At 41.7% G+C, this 20,189-nt stretch overlaps 1 protein-coding gene across 3 annotated transcripts; it reads left to right on the plus strand.

The window, feature by feature from the left end:
• The first annotated feature begins 898 nt into the window (after positions 1-898).
• MATN3 (matrilin 3) lies at positions 899-19,911 on the plus strand. 3 transcript variants are annotated; one of them, XM_030036991.1, is made up of 9 exons: positions 899-1,065; positions 2,960-3,529; positions 7,116-7,238; positions 7,730-7,852; positions 9,200-9,322; positions 11,158-11,280; positions 12,108-12,230; positions 15,701-15,808; positions 17,523-19,911. In XM_030036991.1, the coding sequence occupies exons 1-9, from the start codon at positions 921-923 to the stop codon at positions 17,576-17,578; spliced, it is 1,494 nt and encodes a 497-aa protein (XP_029892851.1). In that variant the 5' UTR covers positions 899-920; the 3' UTR covers positions 17,579-19,911. The 3 variants fall into 3 exon arrangements, with proteins under 3 accessions (XP_029892851.1, XP_029892854.1, XP_029892852.1); XM_030036994.2 differs by lacking the exon at positions 12,108-12,230; XM_030036992.1 differs by lacking the exon at positions 7,116-7,238.
• Positions 19,912-20,189: the final 278 nt, after the last annotated feature.

Consider the following 20,189-nt stretch of genomic DNA (forward strand, 5'->3'; position numbering starts at 1 on the left):
TGGTGTGCGGGCATGTGCTGTTGCTTGCTCAGAGCTGCAGCCTCCTCTAGGAGATGAAGGGCGTTGTACTCCACTGGACCCCTGTCCTGTGGCTTCCCTCAGCATGAAGGGTGGTGTTCCCGATTTTGTTGGCAGGTTTTGTGAATGCGATGGTGGCCTCTTCCACCGTGCAGTCAGGATAGTACCTGCTGGAGTGAGTCAATACCTGCCTGAGACTGTACTGCTGGTGGGTTGTGAGGGTGTGGTGGTTCCTGTTCCCCTTATGGAGGTGAAGGGAGAAAAGATGGTCCTGCAGTCCAACATGTTGACTGTGGGTTTGGCAAAGGTGTCTTCTAAAAGACTGTGCTGGAGGTCGTAGTGGATTTGTGCTCTAAACCGTGCTTTCTGTTAAAGCTTGCTGCAGCTTCCCACAGGGACTGGGAGGATTTGCAGTGCTAGGGACCGGACAGAATGGCCTAGGTTAGGTTTGACAACAGGGAAGGCGGTTTCTGTCGCCTCGGTGATCCTGCTGCGAGCTGCTTCTCCCGTTCTTTGCCAATACTGCCCTGGAGCTAAAGCCTTGAGACTAGGAAGTGCAAAGCTAGCAGACCTGCATCAGGTAATTCCAGTGGCGGGAGAACGGGTGAGTTTGTATTTCAGCTCCCCCGGCTCCCAGTTTGAACCCTGCCCTCACCCCGACCGCAAGCTGCCAAAATTTCACCCGACCCCTCGCCGCCCTTCCCTCCTTCCCTCCTTCCCTCCCTCCTTCCCTCCCTCCCAGGCCGCCCGCCCCGTCGGGGCGGGGGAGCGAGGGCTGGCCTCCCGCGCCCTCCCGGCCCCCGCTCCGGGCCGCAGGCGGCGGGGGGAGCCGGTGCCACCTCGGTTGCCCGCCCTTCTTCTTTAAACGCGGGCCGGCGGGCGGCGGGGCGGCCGGCGGCACCATGCGGCGGGCGCTCGGCATCCTCGGCTGCTGCCTGCTGCTGCTGCTGCTGCCGCCGCTGCCGCCCGCGGCGCGGGGCTCCCCGCACCGCCTGCGCCGGCAGCCGCGGCCCGGCGGCGGCCTCCCCGGGAGCCAGCCCGCGGCAGGTACCGTACTCGGGGCGGCGGGACCTGCCTCCTGCCGGGGGCCGCGACCCGCGGCCCTTCGCTGAGGCGGCGCTCCCCCCGCTGCTCGCTCGCCGCTGCCCCGGCGCTGCGGTGCCGCCTGCCCTGGCTGCTCGTCGGAGGCGGCCTGGCGGGCGCAGTGGGACCGGGGTTACGGGCAGGCTGGGGCCCGGGGGCGTCTTGCGGTAGCTGCAGCGGCCCGCGGACCGTTCGCTGGTAGGCTGAAGTACCAGCTACTCGTCTTTTGTTTTTACGCGAAGCTGGCCTCGCTGTTCTCCAAAACCTGCGTAACTCTTCCCTGCCGGTGTTCATTTCTCGAAACAGCACCGTTGCAGACTCACAGAAGGATCAGGCTGCTGAGAAGAGGCTTGTTTAGGGGTTTTTTTACCTAAAAAAGAGAATTATTCTGCCTACAAACCTTGGATTTGGCCTTTTTTTTTTTTTTTTTTTTTTTGTAGGACAAACATTGCATCTCTTTCACGTCTTAAGCTACCCATGCATGCGCAGCACTTCTTTGTGTTTTCTCAGCTTTCCAAAGGGCAGAAAACCACTCTTCTAAATCCTTGTGCAAAAACTGAGCTACAGGATGCTTGTAGAATTACATGTAATATACCCAGGCGGGATCCTAGATTCGTCCACTCCATTACTCTGTCCAAAGGCAAAATCAACTCTGCTCCCGTGTTTCCTGATGGAAGTAAGATCTATCTGTGCAATTTGATTTTTTTCCCCTCCCTTTTCTCTTGCACAAGAGAAAAAAGGTTTCTAATGCATTGAAAAAAACCCCGCTGTTTTCACCTCTACTTTTAAGAGACCTGTGAAGATTTTTTAATTTTTTATTTCAGCTGGAATGGAATAGTAATAGCGAACTCAATAGTAACTGAGAGAGGTGTGTCAGGTTCCCAAAGCAGCTCTCAGGGAGCATATTAAAACTGCTATTTAATGCAGTGTTGAGCCAGAATGTCTGTTTAATAGAAGTACTCTGCTTTTGGGTTGTCTGTTTTTCATCAACCAGCTGCACAAATCCATACCTTGAGGGTATGAGCTAAGTACATGGTATTGTCAACATCGGGTCAGGATATCAGGACAGAGTGTAAGCTTAGGTCGCCTGCTGTCACTGTCTTGATTATTTTTTGTCTTCCTAGAAGTGATGCTTGTCTCTGATGTGAGCTATGGCTTTTCTGTTTCTGTCTAGATTTATATGTCAGTGAGGAACTCTGGAAGCTAGAAATATGTGTGTAAATGTTCATTTTTACATGTAAAATTACTTTTTTCTCTGCTCTAGAAGCCTTAAAACACTAACAACTTCTAAAGAAGCCTTTATCACAGCATCATCTGCATCTTTTTCCCATTGGCCTTTATTTCTTCTTGTGTACTTTGGATTGTGAATTACAAACAAGAAATAATTCCTAATCAGGATATACTATCCTAAAAATATTCTTAGGATCTGTTCACTATGTAATATAGCCAGTTGTTTTACCATTTTATTTCTGTAGCTTATAAAAATGGAATTCAGGCTTTATCTTTAAAAATAAAAAGTGAGTATGTTTATATATCATTGCTACACTTCTGTGATGGCTGTTACATGGGAACTACAACCCTTTGTTTCAAGGATAATTAGACATTTTGTGCGCTCAAATGTGGACCTCTCTTTTAATGCTTAGAAGTGTTCAATTATTTATTACTTGTCAAAATTAATATTTAAGAATTTCTAACGTGTTGCTCACTATAATTTTAAGCCTCTTCCTAAAGAATCAAGAGTGCCAACGTTTATCTAGTAGGAGTAGTTTGCCATGACAGCTCTCACTGCCGTAGGGTGAGAGCTCCGGTCCTGTGTAGGAGATGACTGAAGTGTTTTGTTTTCCTTCCTTCTTGACAGACACTGCCTGCAAGAACCGGCCCCTAGACCTCGTCTTCATCATAGACAGTTCCCGTAGTGTCCGACCTGAAGAGTTTGAGAAAGTGAAAATCTTTTTGTCAAAAATGATTGATACTCTGGACGTTGGTGAAAGAACAACCCGTGTGGCAGTCATGAATTACGCTAGCACTGTCAAGGTAGAGTTTCCCCTCCGGACCTACTTTGATAAAGCATCTATGAAGGAGGCTATATCTCACATTGAGCCCTTGTCTGCTGGCACAATGACCGGCCTTGCCATCCAAACTGCCGTTGACGAAGTCTTTACTGAGGAAATGGGCACCCGGCCGGCAACCTTCAATATCCCCAAGGTGGTCATTGTTGTGACAGACGGACGACCACAGGACCAGGTTCAAGATGTGGCAGCAAGCGCCCGGACAGCTGGCATTGAGATCTATGCAGTTGGGGTAGACCGGGCAGACATGCAGTCCCTGAGGATAATGGCCAGCGAACCACTGGATGAACATGTCTTTTATGTGGAGACCTATGGTGTGATCGAAAAGCTGACATCCAAATTCCGAGAGACTTTCTGTGGTAAGGTGGTCAGTCCAAGAGGGTAGTGTGATTGGCTCCTTTTGGCTCCTGCTGTGGTTCCTCTCCCTAAGAAAGAAGTTTTTCTTTTTGAGAAGTGTTATGTATCACATTTCAATATTTCCTTTGCCATCCACTGGGCAAACAAGCCAACGCTTTTATTCGGTGGAGGCCAAGTAATGACCTTTCATTTTGAATAGTGACTTTAGCATGCAAGTAACAGACCTGATTTCAGTGGACCTTCTTGTGCAGTCGGTGCAATTGAGCGCAAGAGAAAGCACGTCAGCTTGGCCGGGATTCGGCTACGTATATTTACTGACTTGCCGACAGCGCACACCAGAGCTGTGCAGCCTGCTCGTTTCTTTTCCCATCTCGCTGGGGAGCAAGGAGGGTGGAAGTGTAGTACCGAAGGGCTCTTTATAGATTCAGAGTAGGAAAATCAGCGTGCAGGTGAACTGCCACCATAGCTTGAGAAATTTGATGCAGGATGAAGTGCCCGAACACTACGGCAGGCCATTGCAGGATGGGCTTTCACTCTGCAGGCATTGCTGGGCTTTTTCAGCATGCTGGACTCACACCTTTCTCTGTTTCTCTGCATCTTGATTTAGTCAGGGAACTGTGGGATGCGTTGAATTAGCTTCACTCTTTCAGGGCTTTTCTTGGAAAAATGTTGGATGTATATTTGGTTTGGGCTAGAACTCCACTAACAATGCTAGGCCAGTGTGGGTTGTGATTGTCATTTACAGAAAAAAAAGGTCATGTATCTGGAGTATTTAGAACTGCCTATAGAGAGCTATGACACAGCCCTACTCACAAATCAAACGACAACTTTTTGACAATTAAAAAACTTGTATGAAGTAGATTTTTCTAGTAAATTTCTAAGGAAATTACTTGTAAAATAAGTCTCCGGCAAGTAATGGGTAAAATCAGGTGTAAAGAACATTGTAAGAGAATTAAAATAACAGCCATTGCCTTGGGAACTTGGTTGGCAATGTGTTACTTCATTATTTCAGAGCCTTACTAAAAATTACCACCGTACCTTTTGAATAAGTTTAGAGTGAATAGACCTCTTTTTCTAGGTATTAAATAAATGTGTAGGACCATCTCCAGACAGGACACTTTGCCCAGTAATTAACATAGGAGATGCCTTGAGGTTTGGCTTGACATCATGCTGTGTTGCTGATGTGACCAGATCCTCTCTCTGGTAGCTGGAAGTGGGTACAAGTGCCCACCTAGCTGGACAGTATGTGTGCTGTCAACATAGCACTGATTTTCCACCTATGTTCTCGCCAAAGCAAGTCCTTTCATAGCACCAAAGAAAAATCTCTTGTTCTTAAGAGTAAACTTTCTGTTTATTGTGCCGAAGCATGGAAATTATGCCCCTATTAAGCTGGAGGATAAACCAAAGAGAGCTCACACATCCACACTTCCAGTGTAACTCTGAGTTGCCTGCGTGCAATTAGCCAGAATCTGTGGGATTCATGAACAAGAACAAGGTAAAGGGAATAGTTTTAAAAAACGTTCCTACAAACCGAATGAATCTAAGAGGGTCTTGTAAGGCAGTGTGGCTAAACTGGGTCTTTTCCAGCTCCAGACTGCTTTTTGGTCAGAAATCCGGACTCACCAGTGACAATTAGGATTTTCTTTGCTTTGGCCAAGGCAAGCAAATTTGTTTGTAGGGTGAACTGAAAACAGGAAAACTAATGTTCAGGGGCAAAATAGTTGGCTAAGATCAAGTTCTTGATGCATTGAGAGCATCATTCAACATGCGACCATCCTGGAGATGGAAAATCTTAGCCTTTAATTGGTGTCCAAGTCAGTGGAGGCTTGACTTTCCTGCCACAAAAATCTGACCATTTGAGTCTGAGCTTCTCAGTTATGCTTGAAAATATCACCCACAGATTTTGTTTATAAGTCATGGAGATGAATTCTCTTATTCCCAAGGGGGTAGCAGAATGAAAAGATGCTGTCTTGGTTTGAGATTTGTTTTTACCAATGGAAAGACAAGACACACTCTCTCTTGGTCTTATTATGGGACATCTAAATCTTCCGTGTTTTAGAAAATGGGAAATGTTGCCTTGCATTCAGAAGTACACGAGAAGATTCAAGCACTCTTGCTTCTCATTTCTTATCTCACCACTATTGCTTTGGAGCTTGATTTTAACAGTAGTCCATACCCATATTGTAACTACTCATCTAAGTCAAATTTCAGGTGGTAACAGACTTGTCTTCCCATTTTTCTCCTTTTCTATTTTGTTTCCTCCTTCTTTCTTTCCTTCCTTTCCCCCTTTTTTCTCAACCTTTTTTTTCTCCCCCCTTCTCTCTCCCCTTTTCCCCCTCATCTAAAAACCCTGTAAGTTCAAGTGAGAATCAAGGTTTCCTTTACAGTCTGTGGAAAGAAACAGGGGCATCCTGAGGTGACCAGAGAAGCAGCACATCCAAAAGAAAGAAAAGTTGGTCAGAAGTTAATTAGTTGTGTAGTTAGACCGTCTGTGAAGGAAAAGGCTGTCAGCACACGCAGTGCATTGCAGAGACAGCCCAGCGTTACAACAGTCATTTTGTGTGCCCTGTCACCGCAACACACTTCTGTCAGCTGCCATCCATCACGCTGCTTTCGTATCACTGGTTTCTGTTTTCTCAGTCTGATGAGATAGCCTTACTGTTTGCTGGGGAATTAGCTGGTCCCTGAAAATCGAATCTCATTTTGTAGTTGCAGTTTCAGCTTCTCTGAAACATCTCTTCTGAGGTTTTGACATTATTGCTGTACTGTCTTTGAATTAGGAGGTTCACGTGCCTTACTGTAGAAACTTTCCTCCACATCCCCTTGTGGTCTTGACTTTTTAAATTTGATTGATCAAGGCAGCTGCAGACCTCACATATCCATCTTGCACTGGTGGGTTTCTTTGCTGGCTGGTTATGTCTGGACCATCATTACGCAGGCACTCTTTTCATCCGTGAGAAGATGGTGTGTTATCCTAGTGCCTCTGTGTAATTTTTCTCTTCCTCCTGGTCTTGATGCTCTTTCTGTTGCAGTTTTTATTTTATTTTATTTTATTTTATTTTATTTTATTTTACTTTCTGTTCCTTTTTAGTTTACATGGGAGTTTTTTACAGCGCAGCAGGAATTCATAAATCAGGTTGTATGCCAGTGAGCAGAAGTTAGTAAACTGCCAGACAGTGACTGATACATTTTGGGATTATTTCAGCTGGTTGGCTGTAATAGAAAGGGACTGGATACAAAAAGCCAGAAGGCCTTTTCATTGCCGAGTTCTCACTTCCAGTGTAATGCTGCTAAATGCTTAAAATCTCTCCCTTTTGCACCCTTTTCAATTCATCTTGTCTTTCTGCCACCTCAGGTGGTGAGTTATTTCAGTGCAGTTGTGCCAGTGTCATTTATGACCTCTTTCTTCTGGCTACAGAATGATGCAAAAGATGCCTGTAACTTTCTGTGGCAGTGACACAGCGCTGGCATTTACTACTACTAATCCAGCAAACACTGCAAGATGTACTTTTGTAAGCATAAATTATTAATGACTGTTTCTTTCCTTTGGCATGACCGAAATGCCTTTTCTGTAAACACCTTTTGTAGCTGTGAATGTGTGTGCACTTGGGACCCATGACTGCGAGCAGGTCTGTGAGAGTAACGACAGATCCTACCTTTGTGATTGCTATGAATGCTATACTCTGAATCCAGATAAGAGAACCTGCTCAGGTATTACTCCTTCGGTAAATGTGTTCAACTAGAAAAAAATCACTTTTTAACACCATAATTGGATTTGAGAAGCTACTTGTGTACATCTGTTGAAACAGTGAACATCTGTCTCTCCTTCAATAATAATAAATCTAGTAATAAATAATAAATAAAAGTCTGCTGCAAGTAATGGTGAGACGTAGTTTCATAAATCTAATAATAAATAATAAATAGAAATCTGCTGCAAGTAATGGTGAGAAGTAGTTTCATTCCATCACCATCCTTTTATTATGCCTACAGATCCATTCATTGGGGCCAGATGCCAAAACAAAGTCTTCAGATGTAGACACTGTATAGATATTTTCTCCTACCACTTACTCTAATTCCTTCAATTACTATTGCCATTTCTGAGCTGATTCCAAATAGAAATATATTTGAAAATGTGAATATGCACTCCATCCCAAACTACTTTTTATTAACAATGAATTTTTTCTCTAACATGCATCTTGCAGCTGTGGACATGTGTGCACCTGGCAGGCACGAGTGTGATCAGATCTGTGTGAGTAACAATGGATCCTATGTCTGTGACTGCTATGAAGGCTACACCCTGAATCCAGATAAGAAAACTTGCTCAGGTAAGAATTAAAGGCTACTTTAATACGTGAAACTCATGGAGACATGGATGTGTTTTCTGTGAGTTACCTTCATTGTTTCTGATTGAAAAATTGCTTACAGACATCAACTCTTAAAATGAGAATTCACCTGTACACTTTCCCCTTGGTTCCAGTAACAGTAATATTGCATTTTTCTTTAAAGGCATTTTCTTTAAATGTGGCACTTAGGGACATGGTTTAGTGGTGGACTTGCCAGTGTTAGGTTAATGGTTGGACTCAATGGTCTTAATGGTCTTTTCCAACCTAAATGATTCTATGATTCTATTACAAAAATGCAATTTGGCACTTAAGTACCATTTTATGGTCTTCACAATACTTCATAAACACCACTTAGTCCCTGGGAGAGGATGAACCTATATTCCAGAGATGCCCACCAGCACTGTGTCTCCATTGGAGAGTGAGTGCCACTAGTCCAGAGGGAACTTAAAACCTGATGATTTTCTGCTGTTGTCTCCATCTCTCCTGTCGAAACTCATTCTTTTTTTACAGCTTGCTGGTTCTGCTTCCAAGCTGTGCAGGGATCTGCAATATAGCAACCCCAGTCTTACACTCGCAGCAGCTTCTTGAATTGTCACCCTGAAAAGTTAGCATATTATAAAAAACTTTTTTCCCCCAAATACTTCTCTGGTGTTTATTTTTTAAATCCAGAAGTTTTGAGCAGCACCAGCCTTAGGGTAGCTATTTCATAACTGGTAAGTGCATCCCTCCCTTTGAGAGCACATAAGCGTTCTTCTCACTGAAGTTTTCACTCTTCTTATTTCTGAAGAGAGAACATAATCTTCTAGTGCTCCTGCTTTTTTGTTTGTTTGTTTGTTTGTTTGCTTCTCACTAGCCTTTATATCTCTTTGCCATTTAATAGCATTTCTACATGTCATGCCTGGCTTTTTGTGCCTGCCTTCAGCTCATGGATGAAAGTATGAAGTTAAATTTGGATTCACCATAGTTACTGCTAATTTTGCAAGAAACAGCTTCTGCCTTGACATGTGACAGGTTATTGCTCATCTCAGTATGGTGTTTTAGCTTCATCCTTACTGGGGATATTCAGGGCTGTTAGAATTGCTGATGAAAATCAGAACTGCGTGAGATGTGGTATAGTAATGTCTTGCAGTCCCAGTATCTGCCTCCTCCATTAAATAATTAGTAACTGGATTTAGTTGTCTGCAGCATAATATAATAATGTAGTAGGGCACTGATTGAATCCTAATTTGAATCCTAATTAAATTGTATTTATAAATGTTGAAGCATTAAGACTCTTGAGCGTCTGGGAGGGATTAATAGGTTTCTTTTCTAAAACATGGTTCACCACAGCCATGGACATGTGCGCACCTGGAAGGCACGATTGTGCACAAGTCTGTCTGAGTAATGACGGATCCTACAGCTGTGACTGCTATGAAGGATACACTCTGAATCCAGATAAGAAGACTTGCTCAGGTAAGACCTGATGAAGGAAATACTGTATTTAGCTAAAAGCAAGTAGCTTTTAAAAATCAGGTTAATTTATATTATTTTTCTGATAAATTATCCAAGAGTTTCTGTGCAGCTCCTGAAAACACAATGCAACTTTATTTCTTCATGTGTCCAGTAATAATTTGAGACCCGTGACTCTTTTACAGTTGTGAAGCTTGTAACTGCTGTTATTAAAATGCCATTTGGCATTTCCCTGAGGACTTCACAATATTTTCACACCCACGGAGCACAAATTGCCATATCCACCTGAGAGGGGGGAAGGATAATATATTTGGGGGAATATGTGATGTGCACTACCTGTGCCAGAAACCTCTTCAACAAAGCAGCACAAGGGAATGAAATAAAGAAGAGCAAGGACTGTGCTGGGAGAGAGATTACAGTCTGTATCATCACAAGTGTGATCACTCTTTTCGGTAGATGTGTTTGGACCTTAAAAAATACTACAGCCTTAGAGCTCTAGAGGATGGAGGGAAACGTTCTTTCCCAGTGCTGGTCTCTTGTGGACAATTGGAGCATAGATGTAGCTGGTACTTAAGGATGTACATATAAGTATATAGTACCTACAAATGAATATATATTCTATATTATTTTCACTTGATTAGGATTTGAACTTCACTCTTCATTTCTTTGGATGTCTCACTGATGATTTATTTATGCAAAATCCTTTTTTTCACTTCCATCATAATCCCTTTCCTTATGAGATTTTGTGTCACAAAGCGCTGAACCTCAGCTTCGAATTCCAGGAGGTTCCTAGGCAAATCTCTCCAGTTAAATCATATATGTCTCGCATCTCAAAGAGGTGAAGCCAGAGGGCCTCAATATTTCTTTCTGCCTAGTTGAGGAGCTGATTTTGTAAATATAGTTCTTAAGATTAACTCTCACCTGGCATTATATAGAGACAATAACCACTTGTGAGGGAATGTGAATTAAGTTAGGAATCCCCTTTGGAAGTCAAAACCTGAACCTCCTTTGATAGCACTGATTCTCCCCCAGCATAGTCAAATTTCAGATTATTTCCCTAATATGCTTGCTTTTTTTCTCTTTTGAATCTCATTTTGCAATAGGCTGCTAATGATTTCTCAGCCATCCAGGTCTTTGTGATATAATAAAAATAGTCTAGGTCCAGGAGGGGGTCTTTTCTTTTTCTTTCTTTCTTTTTTTCTTCTTCTTTCTTTCTTTCTTTCTTTCTTTCTTTCTTTTCTTTCTTTCTTTGCTTGTGCCTTACTGAACCGTCTTACTGCAAAGATATCCAAATATAGGAACTCCTTCTCAGCTTGGCCTTTCAGAGTTGATGTGTTAAATTTGGCAGAAAACATCAGCCTCACACATCAAGTGCCCACTTTGTAACTGGCAGTGGGTGCCACGTCTCTTTTTTTCCGCAGCCATGTATACTCTTCTGTTTATGGTCTTTTCACTCCATAAACCAGTGTCTTATCCCACTCAATTACAGCTGAAATAATGCCAAATACTCTTTAAATCCAGATATTTGTTCTCTGAAATTCGTTTGGATAATTATTTTGTAACTGGGTCACTGCTAGTTCGGTTCCTTTTGCAATCTGTTACAACTGCAAAAAAGTGTTGCCAGTGTTCCAAAAATCATATTAATTTTGTGATGTTGGTAGCCAGATAAAAACACGCTCTGTATACCTTACCATGGCTAATAGCGTGCTGACATGCAATAAAACCGTCCTGTTTCTAATCCAAATGAAGATTTGTTTGCAAATGAGAATTACTACCATCAACTAAACTGAAGTTTGGCTATTGGCTAATATTATTCTCTTCTCAAATGCCTTTCTCAGCTGTTGACGTGTGTGCACCTGGAAGGCACGACTGTGAGCAGGTCTGCGTGAGAGATGATCTGTTCTATACCTGCGACTGCTACCAAGGCTACACCCTGAATCCAGACAAGAAGACTTGCTCAAGTAAGAGCAGATTGCTGTTCCCTATCCCCCCATACCTTCCCCAGCTAGGTACATGTATTGAAATAGCTCTCATTAGCAGGTTAATGTATTTGGATCTGTTTGAGAAACTTACATGTGCATTCAAGTGTATTCAGACAGTTCTATGTCTCTCTGCCTTTTCCACTTTAAGCAATATTTAGAGATATAAAGCACTTCATATGCAACAATGCTAGTAACTGCTTACCATTTGGTCTTTCTTTATCATCTTATAACTAAGGCTTTCACTGTATTTTAAAAAATTATGCAACATTCAGCAAACCCAGAACTGAGAAATAATTGAAGAGAGAAGAGCTGGGGTTAGTCACAGTCACACACTTTGCAGTACTGTGGAAACTACAGGAGACAGCTTGAGGTGATGTCCTCCCCTCCAGGCTGAATTTCATTTTGCTGTTTGTTTCTTTAGCTTCTCAGTGACTTTGAGTTATAGTAAAAATGTAATCATATTAGAAGTGCTTCTTTCCTTCCCGGTCTCCTTATTGTGAAGTTACTGTATACTGGAAGCTTTTCCTTGCGTGCCTTTGGAGGTGATCTGGCACTTCATATCTGGTGGGGTTAGGCAGCTGTGGTCAGGGTGAGCACAGAGTGTACAAAGTAAGGACTGAGGGAGACCCCAGTAAGGCAGTTAGTTCGTGTCACTGCTCCAAGGCAAGATCAGTTACACATCTCAGTAGTTGCTGGTAAGATTCACGTAGGATAGGCTCCCAGCGTGGAAAAGCATTGACATTGGGAAGCATTAAAAAATGTTATCTTGTTTTTGGATAACTGTTTCTCCAAAATGCATTCTGTAGGAACTGAGGTATGTGCACCAGGAACCCATGACTGTGAGCAGGTCTGCGTGAGTAATGGTGGATCATATACCTGTGACTGCTATGAAGGCTTTACCTTAAATCCAGATGAGAAAACATGCTCAAGTAATTAATGTGTTTTTTTCTAAATATATTTCTTGAAGTACCTTTCTTGAATGTGTTAAATCCTTTTAATCTGTTTGACAAACATTCTATCAACTCATAAAGTCCTTGAAAGTATAATCCCTTTTCATTCTTTTCTGCCTGTTTCCACTAATGTTTTGAGCTAGTTTCATCCTTCTTGTTTAGTTATAGCAGTAACTGTATTTAAAATGACAGTTGACTCTTACCTATCACCACACATTTAAGGACTTCACCGTATTTAAAAAAAAAACTCGTTATAATCTGCATTCCCTCATGAAATGGGAATAACTGGGGGGATTGGCAAGGCAGGGTTCTGGGGCATCTGTCTCTGGGGCATGGGACTCAATTGTGTACCAGCATTCAGAGGATGGTAGAGGCCAGAGGGGAACAGAACTAGGGTTAGAAGAACTACTGCAATGCTAAACCATATGTTCTTGTCCATTCCTCCACGCTAAGTGGGGCAGGCATGAACTCACCAACTATCTTAGCTTCAGATGGGCAATGATGGCATCAGCTGTTGGCAGAAGCTCTGCACCATTTGATGGGGGATCATAAGTAAAGTTGGGTTGGAAGGGACCTCAGGAGGTACCTAGTCCGATCTCTGGTTCAGAGCAGGAATAACTTGCCATTACATCAAGTGGCTAAGGACCCTATGTAAGAGCAAAGTTATAAAATAGGTGGATATAGTCAAACACCATCTGCAAAAATAGTAATTTTTTTGTAGGTCTGGACTTAAACATAAATGCCGTGTAAAAGCACAGCTGTAGCATGTTTTGTATGACTTGCTGTGCATCTCAGTGGCAATGGGAGTGTCCAGGATTTTGAATATCAAATACTGGAAGACTCTAAATTTCACAGAAGGACTGTAGAAGATTTCAGGGTACCCTTGGGCAGTTGCCAGAGTTGGTTGGAAAAGTAATTTTGTTAAAACAGACATAATCCAAGGAGGATCTGTATCTGTCATTGGAGAATTTAAATGCAAACATAAAAAAATTAACTGGCAGTTGGTTGGAAACCAACGATGTTGGTGTGATATTTTGAACTGGCCTTCCTCCAGCTGACTCTTGAACAGCTCTTCTTTGTACATAGACCATAAAGCCGGTGGAACGTTCCAAAGAAGGGAGCTGAACAAATACAGGTTCAGTGGAATCAAGGAGACACCAGTTTCAGCATTGGCTCTAAGACAAACGAATTTCTGCACTGCTAGAAATGAATCTGTTCACAGATTTTGCAGTTTCCCTGCAAAATGGAAATATCAATGGCATGATTGATAAACAAAAAAAGAAACCAAAACAATTCAGGAAAAAAGAGAAATTGTATCCAGGTATAATATTTCTGTTGTTTTACTGTTATAATGCTCACATGATTTGTTTGCCATTGATCAGCTATGCATTTATATATCTACAGAAAAAATCATTCAATCATCTGCTATCGTTGCCTTTGTAAGCAATGTAAAAAAAAACATGTATAAAGAGACAGGTATTACATACAAGTAATACCTCTTGATAACTTGTTGAAAGGGTATTTCATAATTGTAGGTGTTCTTTTAAGAAGGCTCTGCCTTTGGAAACTTACTATTCTGGTCTCAGATGTAGATGGTAATCTCACTACCGTACCTGTGCTTCAGTAGCTGTTGATACATTTGTTCTTATCCTGTCACAAGTGGTGCAGCTTGCCTTAATTCCTGTTTTCTTTATGGAGTAGGTGAGGTTAAATTGTCTTTCATGTAGCCAAGAACTCAGAGCCATCAGCTGATGCCTGACTTTATTATACCACACTGAAAATTATCATCTCTCTGAGCCCTTCGTGATCATCCCTGGTTTTGTGGTGGATTATGGAGAAAAAGGAATTCTTGAGGACAGCTGAGGCTGGTCCCCTGTAAGTCTGGAAAACTGAGGGCAAGACCTAGGAAGAGATTTAATGGAACCAATGTGGAGTATGGCAGTGCTTGCTTTCTCTTTCTTAAGAGACTGATGACTTCTCTGTCATACTAACTGGCTCCTCCATTAATATTGCTGTGCCTTTCTACTAGATTTTAAATTCATTTGGGCGTATTTGAATGTTGTTGTTCCCTCCATCCATATTCATGTGACATTGGAATAGACTTGTGTTCACACTTCTTGAATCAAAAATGATACTCCCTATGCATGCATATTGCCCATGTTACAAACTTGTGGGGTGATACACATTGATGACTTAGCTGAACCTTTATTGCTTAGTACTTAAAATTAACACGTGTTCCTGCTTTCATTTTTGTATTATTTACCAAGTGGTAAATTAAATTCTTCTAATTCTTTCCCAGGCTGAGACTTAGGTATCTAAATTCCACCCACATCTTAGAAGTTGATGCAAACTGACCAATTTCTGACACTGACAATTTAGGCAATTTATGTGCCTAAAATCATGTGCCTTCCTGCTTGGCTTGCAAAACTCCTGGAGGCTTAACTTTGGACTAACGGATTCTCAGAAGTGCTGTGTTTGGGAGGGATGGGTACCCCAAATGCCATTACAATCCACCTTTCACAGGGCAGCAGCCTTGGATTTTGTATAGATAGATAGATTTAGATTCTGTTTATATACATTTAGATATGAGGAAGAAATCCTTTACTATGAGGGTGGGTGAGACAGTGGAACAGGTTGCCCAAAGAAGTTGTGGATGCCCCATCCCTGGAAGTGTCCAAGGCCAGGTTGGATGGGGCTTTGAGCAGCCTGGTCTAGTGAAAGATGTCCCTACCTATGGCAGGGGGATGGACTAGATGACCTTTAAAGGTCCCTTCCAACCCAAACCATGTTACAATTGTATCATTCTTCTGAAGAGAAGCCCAACAAATTAGTCATGGCCTTAAATACATCTAATTGAATAGATTCTGTTTGCAGTGATGCCAGTAGCCTTCCCATGTGGATAGTCTGATGGTCAAAGTACTAATTAGAAGATGGAGACCTGGACTGCAGGTTCTTCTCAGTCTGCATCACCTGAACGCACTCATTCTACTTCCGAGGGTGCCCTACCTTTTGGGATGGGGGATATTCTGGATGAGAGGGAAAGACAACAGGCGAACGGAAGATTCACTCTAGTCTAGCAGTTACAGTTGATGGGGGAGGCTGGTTGGTCCCTGCACCCAGGCCTCTTTTTATATTTTGCTCAATAATGTTCTAATTTAAAGAGTGCAGAGGATCCAGGTAGGCAGGCGAGGAACTCCCTGCTCTGCCTTCTCCTTGGTTAGACTGAAGCTCTCTCTTGCCTGTCCTGTTTCTGGACTATGACACTCATGTCTCTGGTTACACACCAGCCCCTGTTCACTGCCGTCCCTCCTTCCCAGCTGCCCTGGGTTGCAGTACTTGCTGTAGTCTCACAGCATGAGTTCAACTCCTGTTACAGAATCTAGCGTTTTCCTGGGATTTAAATGTTGGGTAATTGTCATAAATATTCTAAATGCTGTTTTCTCTCTCAGGAGCCATAACGAGCAGTCTCGTAACAACTGAAGAGTCATGTAAGTGTGAAGCCATAGCTGCCCTGCAGGACTCAGTCACCTCACGCCTTGAAGCTCTGTCTACAAAATATATCCTTTTTCTTACATGATCTTCTGCATTCAGCTCTTTACTGGTATTTTAGAGGTAGCTGTTTTGATATAAGCCAGGGAAGGATATACAAAACCAGAAAGTATTTTCATGGTGATTTTAGAAATGTTATGGAGCAAAATCTCGGGTTGTTGCAAATACCACTATGTTTTCAGATTTCATTGAAGGGCTTTAGTATCAAGATACAGATAAAATGCATATGCCCACATCCCCTAGATTATATATGCCATGTTGAACATCAAGCACTGCTCTATTCATAATTCTTCCAGATGACTTTCACAGTTACAGCAAATGCTCGGTTTTGAGCCCTCCTATTATGTCCCAAAATTTTCAAGACAACGTCACAGGCAGTGTGACAACAGTCCCATTAGCTGGGGTATTCCTCTGCATCCCACCCCTGCAGGCAGGCACTGTCCCAAGCAATTTTCATGCACCTTCTTCTTTTCCGTGAAAATGTGCTAGCTCATTAATATCCAGCTGCTGGGATGTATCAGAATGGGCGAGCTGCGAGGCAGGGTGCCGAGGCTGGAGGCACTAGGCAAGCCTCGGGTGCACGGGACATCCGAGGTGCAGGCTGGTGGGTGCCAGCAGTGCTGTGCTGGAATTTGCCGGCTTCATTTGCTGCAGTGCAGTGCTTGCGGCAGTGAAGAGAAACATGGTCAGGCCCCAGATTAGACGTTTCACAAACATGTGGGAGAGAAAAAGCAACAAAAAAGGAGAAAGTGGTCAACTCTGTGGTACCACAGCAAACCTGAATGCTGGAATAAATGCCCTCAGATGGCATGGCAGGAACTAATAACTGGAAGTTAAATTTGGGCAAGCTGTGATTCAACATAAGGCACAATTTTTAGAAGTTAGAGTGGTTGATGACTGTTACAATTTACCAAGGATTGTGGTAGATTTTCATCACTGGAAATTTTTGAGACTGCATGCTTTTTTCTGTAAAAGGTGCTCTTGTTCAAATAGGAATTGATTTAGAGGAGCACTATGTCTGTGGTTGTCATCCTGATCCCTGGGGCTTCAAAATCAAGGAAGAGTGGGGTATGTAGGATTAATCAAAGGAGGAGAGCAAACTAGAAGTTTTATATGTGAACTCATCATTTATACAGATAAATTATTTTTTCAGTTTGCCAAAGTTGCTGAAAGCCAGATGAAAACTTCTGCCAAAGACACAAGACTTTCACACTTCTTGAATAAATTCAAAGGTTTTTTTATAGACTCTAACTGCAAATCCCTCTTCTTGCAGTGTGCTTGGAGTTCAGTTTATCTGCCTGGGGAAGGTGAAGGGAAGACTGATTTTCCTTGGATTATAATATATAATTCCAGGGAATCTAAGTTAAAACTGAACACCAAGATAATTAAACCTATAATGTCATCTCAATAGTAGCCCATCCTTCAGAGAACAATCTTTCTGCCCCAAAGAGCTAATGTTAAGCAAGAAAATGCTGTGGTTTCAAGTTAGGAATATTCTTTATTACTAAGAACTGAGGCTTTCTTTCAAAGTTATTCTTTGGTGGGCAATTTCTATCCCTAGCGTCCTTTCAAGATCTCTAAAACGTTTTGAAATCTCTGGTTCAAGCATGTATTGACCTCATTTAGAAAGCAGACTGTTTGTTGAAAATACAGCAATGAGAAAGACTATAAATAAACCAAACCTTATAGCCACCTATTATATTGTCCTTAACAACTGTCCACTAGATGAAGTATCTGAGAAGCTGCAGGCGTATCAAGGCAGACAGCAGGTTGTCTGAGCTATCATTCTACTTAATTTTAAAATAACCTTTCAGAAGCAGTCCTTTTTATTGTGTCCAGCAAGCTTTATTTTGTTGCACAGCTTACAAATCAACAGTTGGTTTGTTATTATTGACAAATGTCAACAAGACTTCAGGAAGACAACTGTCTTGAAAATACAGTGACCCTGAGGATCTTCGTGTACAGTCACTTTATAACCATAAAGCTACCTATACCTGCCGTGCTTCAGTTCGTACTACAAGTAGTACAGCAGGTACTGCTTTTCTGCAGTAACTGCATTTTTATTCTCTTATTTAAAAGTAAATACAGAAAAAATGAATGGATACAGTATATCACATTATATAAAACTGTGAAATGGCAAGGCGAGTAAAAAATGTGCCTATGTCTTCTGTCCATTAAATGGGAAAGTTAGTTGGGGTCTTGTAACTTATTTTAATAAAATAAAGTATGATAAGCACACTGATGTTGGAAGATTTTTGTAACAACTTAAAGGATGTGTGTTATGAAATAAAAGGTTTAACAAAAACAAGGTAGCAAAACCCCAGAGATAAAGGAGGCACAAATGGAAGAAATGCACAGAATTAAACAGATGCTATCCCCAAGTCACTTAGTTCGAAAAAGAACCATTTGATTTTAAAACCTGCAAGTCCTTGTTAATATAGATGAAAGGTTTAATAGTAATTTCAAGTATTAATAATGTTGCTTAACACTCAGAAGGATGAAAGATGTCCTCCAGTTTAAGGTTTTTATCCTGCAAGATTTACTTATGTTATTAGTCAGTCATTCCTGTTGTCATACCATGGACTTTACTGAGACTACATATGCCAGTTGGGCTTGCAGGTTGAAACACAAAAGCTAACAATTTAAAAATTTAATTATTAAAGGAATCCACTTGTTTTGCACACTTGGCATTTATAATCATCCAAATGCTTTAGAGACTATATTTAAATAAATTTGAAGATGAAGTCAAAATTATGATTATTATTTATTTTCTTTCTAGAATTGAAAAATCCAACATGTTTTGTAGAGCTCTGCAATATAATTACACAAAATACTGTATCAGTAGCTGGTACATCAAAGGCATATTATAACAACATCTGTGCTTGCTTCATGCCCTGCACTTAATAGATACAAACAATTGCAAGGAAAATCGGTGGGCAGAAGTTCAGTTATCATGTTCACTGCACATGCCAGTGAGACTTCAGGTATGTCTATACAGTAATGTTAAGTTAGAATATAATACTAAATACCATGGGTGAACATGGGACACAGTTTCAGCAAGGGCTAAAAATGAGACCATAAACTCTCCAAGACTGCTGGATTGGTCTGTTGTTGATATTTTGTGATGTGTCCCCACAATATTAATTTTCTGTAGTTCAATTAAAAGTTAGCATGGGACGACCTAGCTATGCTACACTTGCTTCCTCAAAGTGCTGTGTATGCATACTTTTTCTGTAAGTCATGGAGTTCTGTATCCAGCACTTTGCTTACTTTCATGTCCTCTGCTTAGACTTGGGAATTAAACAAGGATTTACAGGGCCAGAAGTATGCCTTGGCCTCCGTAATTGGTAAGAATAAACAAGTTGTAAATCTAATGCAAGACTTTCCAACTTCTTGGCAATTGGGAGTAGATGACATCAGTCCCATTTACACTAAGGCCAGCTGTCAGATGAGATGTATAATTTTATATGATAGTGGAAAATCGTCCTGGAGGCCAGATGTGACTTGCAAGCTCTCAGCTGGGCAGGTTTTCTTTAACGCGTTAGTATTCATAACTCCATTTTACGTTACAAATGATAGTGTTTACATTCAATTTCTCTGAGCAGTTATCTTGTCTCACTTTGTGTTTGTGAGCACCAGGTAAAATTCCAAGGTGATATAAGCGATTTCTTTAAAATAGGACATACCAGCATGTGCTACTGACTGAACATTTTTATTTTAAAGGTAGATGTACTTGTTGATATGGAATGAGTAATTATACTGTTTTAATTATTGGGGCAGTAGAACTTTAATGCAGAGAACTGTTACGAAAAGAACTAAATTTTATTTTTCGGATGCTATTTTAAAATTATTTTTATTCTGAATAGAATAGAATAGAATAATATTTCAGTTGGAAGGGACCTACAACGATGCAGTCCAACTGCCTGATCACAGGCATTTTCTAAATGACCTTTAGCTCTCTTACCTAACATGCTTACTGGGGTTCAGCCAGCTTTGCTTTATAGTTCTGTCTTATGTATGTGCTTCCAAGTTGGCATCAGTCAAAAAGCTGGATTCAGCGCTCCTCACTGTTGCATGTTCATGTAACTTGAATAAAATGATCTGATGATAACCTGCGTCTGGTTCTATCTCTCTGCATTTCCAGATAGCCTCTCTGAGAAGAGGGGAATATGCTGAACTTGAGGAGATGCAAGTTTGAGAACTTGGCTTTGTCACGATTCTCCTTTGACACTGAACAAATTGCTTATATTTCGGTGTTTGTGTTGTGGATAAATGCACTGTGGAACGCTTAGCTGCTATGAAAGCAAGGGGAATGCCCTGGGAGACATAGCACTTCCATTCTTCCCGTGACAAGCACGCGAGTTTTTAGAGCAGAATGCAGAAGACACA

This window comes from Aquila chrysaetos, chromosome 15, assembly GCF_900496995.4.
Source record: "Aquila chrysaetos chrysaetos chromosome 15, bAquChr1.4, whole genome shotgun sequence".
In the NCBI taxonomy this organism is placed as follows: Eukaryota; Metazoa; Chordata; class Aves; order Accipitriformes; family Accipitridae; genus Aquila; species Aquila chrysaetos.